General features: G+C 50.7%; 1 protein-coding gene and 1 non-coding gene across 2 annotated transcripts; both read left to right on the top strand.

Moving 5' to 3' along the window:
• Positions 1–126, top strand: LOC147342045 (U6atac minor spliceosomal RNA). Its single transcript, XR_015158218.1, has one exon. It is a non-coding gene; the product is annotated as a U6atac minor spliceosomal RNA (small nuclear RNA).
• Positions 127–617: 491 nt separating this feature from the next.
• On the top strand, positions 618–5,366 carry SCGB1A1 (secretoglobin family 1A member 1). The gene is made up of 3 exons (XM_086383507.1): positions 618–1,953; positions 4,164–4,351; positions 5,216–5,366. Exons 1-3 carry the CDS (start codon positions 1,899–1,901, stop codon positions 5,246–5,248), a joined length of 276 nt encoding a protein of 91 aa, XP_086239633.1. The 5' UTR covers positions 618–1,898; the 3' UTR covers positions 5,249–5,366.
• Positions 5,367–6,127: the final 761 nt, after the last annotated feature.

Here is a 6,127-nt window from a genome sequence, read left to right as displayed (position 1 = left end):
GTGTTGTATGAAATGAGAGAAGGTTAGCACTCCCCTTGACAAGGATCGAAGAGGCTCTCCGGCCTGACCACACGCATACGGTTAAGGCATGGCCACCAACTTCATGGCATCTAACCACTTTTTTCAAAGTGGGGCTCTGTAATAACCTAGAGGGGTGGGGATGGGTGAGAGGTAGGAGGGAGATCCAAGAGGGAGGGGATATATGTACACCTATGGTTAATTCATGTTGATGTATGACAGAAATCAAACCAATACTGTAAAGTATTGATCAATCAAGTAAAAATAAATTTAAAACAGAAACTTAAGTGAAAATTAAATGAAGTTTAGGATAGTGATGTGGAGACTTTATAAATTATGTAAAATTAAATTTTCTAGTAGTTTGGAGAAGACAATGGCAACCCACTCCAGTACTCTTGCCTGGAAAATCCCATGGATGGAGGAGCCTGGTAGGCTGCAATCCATGGGGTCGCTAAGAGTCGGACACAACTGAGCGACTTCACTTTCACTTTTCACTTTCATGCATTGGAGAAGGAAATGGCAACCCACTTCAGTGTTCTCGCCTGGAGAATCCCAGGGACAGAGGAGCCTGGTGGGCTGCCGTCTATGGGGTCGCACAGAGTTGGACACGACTGAAGTGACCTAGCAGCAGCAGCAGCAGCAGTTTGATAAGTAAATTGAAAAGTCCACAATTCTGTTATCGAATTTATTCTGGAAAAAAAAAAAAGATTCCACGCAGAAGAGCAGAGGAATGAGATTCAAATGGTAAGCAAGGGCCAGTGGACAAGGGCCTCATAAGTTGCACTTGAATTTTATCGCATCCGCCCAAGGCAGCTTTAAAAGTGTTTCAAGAAGGAGGAGGATACGATAAGCAGACTTTAGACAGATCATTCTAGTGGCCTTTCCCAGGATGGCCAAGGAGGAAGAGCCAGGAGGCAGAAGGCCATTTAGGAGGTGACTCTGAGTCGGGGAGGCCTGTGTTCTAAGGCACAGGCTTTGGAGAAGAAAGGAGGCTGCCACTGACATGGTGTCAGAAGGGGCCACGGTCACAGCCTGGAGCCACCAACACAGGAGCTCGGTCAATAAAGAATCAACATTCAAAGAACAAGGATGGCCAGGGAGGAAAACAGGAAAGCAGAGAGTCGTGGGAGCATAGGAGAGAGAACAATTCAAGAAGGAAATGGTGAGAGGTTAAGGCCATGAAGAGGTCAAGTGCTATGAGGCCTGAAGCGCCCATGGATTTGTCATCAGGAAGGCAGGACTCCAGACCCGGCTGGCACAGTGAGTCCTCCAACCCAACCTGGGCATTAGGTTTCTGGAGAACTTAATCTGTCAACATGCTTCAGTCCAGGGTCTCGCCCAAGTCTGACCACAAGACACTCTGGACCGCATGACTCCAGAGGCTTGAAGTCCAGCCACTTCCTTGGAGCAGAGCCCGTTGGAGTATCAGGAAACCCCAGTCTTAGTCCTGTCACCGCCACTGGTATGGGGCCTTGGGCCTCAGTTTCTCCTGGGACGATAGGATCAGGCGGGCTCTGCTGTCTGTCCATCTGCACTGCCCAGCACTCAGGTCCGAAGGGAGAAGCAAAGGCGGCCAGCTCTCCAAAGCCTATGACTCAGGCACTCTTACTGCCTCCACGTTGGACTCTGGTTCCCCTCGCCCAGGTGGCCCATTGTGTGAGCTCTGTTTCACTGGGGACAGAAACTGGGTTGAGAAACGAGAATATTTACTTTTTCCACCGAGCTGATGCCCAAGTAAACAATGTGATCCCGTAAGTGGATCCCATGGCCTGCCCTCCCCACTGCAGGAGAGTATAAGAAGGTATCCCAGTGGGCACATCACCCATGAGACCAGATCCAGAGACAGGGCCAGAGCCTTCCCCACCAGCCTCCTGCCCACCATGAAGCTCACCATCGCCATCGTCCTGGTCACCCTGACTCTCTTCTGCAGACCTGGTAAGTATCCAGAGTCCTCCACCCCAAGCCAGCCTCAGCAACTCTCCCAGCACTGCCCAGGAGAGGGGGCAGCTGTCCATGTTCTCTGTGTGGCTGCTGGGAGAGCCTGGGAATACTGACTTCCAGCCAGGAAGCTGGGTCTGGCAAACAAACCCATCTTAGGAATTTAGGCAGAGCCCTGAGGCTGTGATGAAACATGTAAAAGACCCCATCTTCCATATCCAACAACCTCAGAAGTGCAGAGATGGAGAAGATCCCACCTAGACGCAGTGACCAGCAGAACAGGAGTAACTAACGAGCTCCCCAAAGCCCAGGACTGGACAGACCCCGAAATGCCAAGAGACCCCCAGGTTTGGGGTCAACACATCACCCTGGTAGCCAAAGGGGCTGGAAGGAGCCTCATGGCTTCCAAAGAAACCCAACCCCAGGCAAGGTCTCCCATTCTGGGCAGAGAAGAATATTCTAGATAGGGTTCTTCCCTTTGGAAACTGCCAACTCAGAATGGAGATTTCTAAACATTTTTTTGTCCTCTGCAAAAAGGATTAGGAGTCTCTGAAGAGTTGCAGCTGTCATGAAGAGGAGAGTGATGGGGCAGGGGATGTGGATCCCATCTTCCTCGAAGCCCCTGATCTTTTGGGAACTGGGTTACTTGGCTGCTTTTTACTCCCTATCTGTCTCTTCTACTCCTACAACAACAACAAAAAAATGTAAACACATTCCAACTTCTTCACTTTCAAAGTTCCCTAAGAAAAATAGAGAGAAGTTTTATGACCTTGGGGAGTGGCGGGGGAGTTAGGAAACAGAGACCAAGAGGCAGCAGGAACAAGTACGGTGCAGAGATGCCTGTTTTAAAGGGGAAGTAACATCATTTGGACTGAAATGTACGTTAATTAGATCTTAGCGCCAGGTGCAGCCCACCAAGACAGGGTGAAATACGTAGGTGGTGGGTCTGGGATGTGTTTGTATGTCCGTGTGTGTGCACATATAATACCGGTAATAAGCTCTAAGGTTTATCTGTGCCCATCCCTGTGCTGAATCTCATTCACATATTATCTCTTTTCATTCTTACAACAACTCTATGAAGTGGGGACATTATCCCCCATTTTTCAGATGAGAAAACTGAGCTACAGAAAGATAAAGTAACTTGCCTGATGACACAGTAAGTTGCAAAACAGGTATCTAAGTTCTGGAGAGGGTCTGACTTGGAGTGACCACTTTGGGTGGAACCTCGGAGTTCAGGAAAGGGAGTTTGCACACAAGGTGACGAAGTCAAGGACAGGGATTTAAGACTCAATGGGAAGACAGGGCAAACAGAGAGCTGGGCATGGTGATTCTCCCCATGATCCCGGGATTGTTGTTGTTTAGTTGCTAAGTCGTATCTGACTCTTTGCAATCCTATAGACTGTAGCCCTCAGGCTCCTCTGTCCAGGGGATTTCCCAAGCAAGAATACTAGAGTGGGTTGCCATTTCCTTCTCCAGGGGATCTTCCAGACCCAAGGATCGAACCTGCAATCTCCTGCATTGCAGGCAGATTCTTTACCACTAAGCTACCTGGGAAGCCCCATGATCCTGGGGGCAGGGACCTAAAAAGAGAGCATGAAAGGGGGCGCCCTCAGATGAAAGGAACATGGGGGTGGGACTAGGAATAGGGGCAGAGGTGTGTCTGCGGGTGGATGAGCCTACAGGCCCAGCACCCACAGCGGATGTCCCTTCCGGGCCAGGCTCGGGGGCTCACGCTTGGCGGGTACAAGTGCCTCTTCCTGCCAGAGCCTGACTTTGTCACGTGGGCTCAGACCATCACTAACCATCAGTAAGAGGCATGTTTCCGGTGGGAGCCAAAATCCTTTGTGGCTTCTCCCCAGCCCCCACGCACCACACCAAAAAAAAAAACACCTCAGATCAGCAGCTTCTATTCTCAGAGCTCCGCCTGGAACTCTAAGATTAAGAGCTGGTAGCACCTTGCCCGTTGCAACCCAGGACGCGCAAGGAAGGCTCAGGCAAGCCACAAAAAGCTGGCCACAACCCAGAAGGCATCCACTTGGCGCCAAAGAGCCAATTGCTCGGAGCGTCACCCTCCAGGCTGGGGGTAAGAGGGCCACTAGCTCTTGTGGACAGGCCCAGCTGTGTGCATCTGGGTCAGGCCCCGGCAGGGAGCTGGCCAGTCTAGACACGGGCATGGATACAGGGGCTCTCTCCTCTCTGTTCTCCAGCATCCACAGAGGTCTGCCCCAGCCTTCTGTATGTCTTGGGAAACCTCATCGCCGGAACACCTTCCAGCTATGAGGCTACCCTGGAACCTTTCAGCCCTGACGAAGACATGAAAGAGGCAACAAGTCAGCTGAAGACGCTGATAGACACCCTCTCCCCGAAGGCCAAGGACAGCATGTTAGAGCTCATGGTACACGGCTCCCTCCGCAACTGCTGCCCGCATCCCTGGGCTGCAGTGTCACCCACTTCGGGGCATGCGTGCATGCTCAGTTGATCAGTCATGTCCAACTCTGCAACTCCATGGACTGTAGCCTGCCAGGCTCCTCTGCCCATGCAATTTTCCAAGCAAGAATACTGGTGCTCTGCTGTGCTTAGTCACTCAGTCATGTCCAACTCTTTGTGACCCCATGGGCTGTAGCCCACTAGCCTCCTCTCTCCATGGGGATTGTCCAGGCAAGAATACTAGAATGGGTTGCCATGCCCTTCTCCAGGGGATCTTCCCAACCCAGGGATCGAACCCAGGTCTCCCTCATTGAAGGCAGATTCTTTACCATCCGAACCACCAGGGAAGCCCCAAGAATACTGGAGTGGGTAGCCTATCCCTTCTCCAGGGGATCTTCCAAACCCACAGATCAAACCCACATCTTTTTGTCTCCTGCATTGGCAGGCAGATTCTTTACCACTATGTCACCTGAGAAGTCCCTACTTTGGGGACACTTTTCTAATCCAGAAAGGAGAATCACAGTGCAAATGTCCCTGGGGAAGCAGGCACAGCCATCTTATCTTTTTTAAAGAAGCTCCTGAGGGACCCTCCTGGCATCCCAGTGGTTAAGACTCCAAGCTTCCACTGCAAGGGGCATGGGTTCAATCCCTAGTCAGGGTGGCCAAAAAAAATTTTAATTAAAAAAATTAAAACTAGAGAAGCTTCTGAGAAATAATCCAAGCTTAGTTCCTCCCACAAATACTGAAGCTCTTAGATGATATTAAAGTTTCTGGGTCTGGCTTTGACATTTTCATTCACTATTGTATTGGGGATTTTGTTTGTTTGTTTTAGATGAAAATAATACAAAGCCCAGAGTGTGCTTAGGATTCAGAAGCTGAAGATCTCCACCTGCCGAGGCCCCTGCCACTCCCCGGATGCTCCTTTCACTCCATCCCCACCAGCCCTGCCTGACTCCTGCAATAAAGTACAAGCAAGCATCTCATCTGTGTCCCCGCCTTTTTTATTCACCTGCTAGAATGAAAGGTGTGCCGCTTCTGGGGTAAGATTAGAGCCAAAAGAAAGGCAGTGGCCGTGGAAACGCATCCCCAAGAGTCCAGGCCTTGTCTCACTTCCAGTCCACAGATGGCCAGACCAGCTTCTAGCACATACTCCTGTCCCCGGGCAGAGAGCCAGCCTGGAACCATTCCCAGGGCCTTGCTCAAACCTGACCTACAGGGAACGGTGGGGGTGGTGGGGGTGTTGGCGGGGGGAACGTTAGACATGGTGGCAGCTGACCTCAGGCTGACCTTCCAACCCCCATCCATTTAGTAATGAAATTCAGCGTTCTGTTTCTTCCAAGCCCTTTGGGATCCCGCTCTTGGGTTGAAAAAGAAATATTTAAAGTGATTATGCTACCCAGACATAACCGCAAACAGAGATGGAGTTTTCCAGAGAGTTCCATCTCCCAAAGATAAATGGTGGATCTTTGAAGCATTTTGACAGAGCAGTACGGTGCTCTGAGGGGCTGGCTGGCCCTGTGACAGTCTGCAAATCACAGCCAGCGCAGATGGTCTCTTCCCACCTATAGAGGATCCGATTCCTGTAAGAAACTTCGAAAACAAAGGCTGGAGGGAGGAGCAGGTTCAATCCCTTGATTAGGGATCCAGGGTCCTTGGGGGGGACTTTGAGGACAGACAGAGTCTGGGGGGCGTCCCCAGAGAGGGTAGGTTAAGTGTTTCGCTTACTTCACATTTGCTGCATGAA

Source organism: Bos grunniens, chromosome 29 (genome assembly GCF_055505025.1).
Source record: "Bos grunniens cultivar Pamir isolate PY7600 chromosome 29, Bosgru_T2T1.0, whole genome shotgun sequence".
NCBI lineage: Eukaryota > Metazoa > Chordata > Mammalia > Artiodactyla > Bovidae > Bos > Bos grunniens.
The sequence above is the reverse complement of the archived record's forward strand: the minus strand, read 5'-3'. Positions and strand labels throughout refer to the sequence as shown.

Bases quoted from the DNA above. Each gene is read 5' to 3' on its own strand.
- SCGB1A1 (XM_086383507.1), top strand. From the start codon at position 1,899: ATGAAGCTCACCATCGCCATCGTCCTGGTCACCCTGACTCTCTTCTGC. The intron at 1,954-4,163 runs GTAAGTATCCAG...TCTGTTCTCCAG, and splicing joins GACTCTCTTCTGCAGACCTG to CATCCACAGAGGTCTGCCCC. The intron at 4,352-5,215 runs GTACACGGCTCC...TGTTTGTTTTAG, and splicing joins ACAGCATGTTAGAGCTCATG to ATGAAAATAATACAAAGCCC.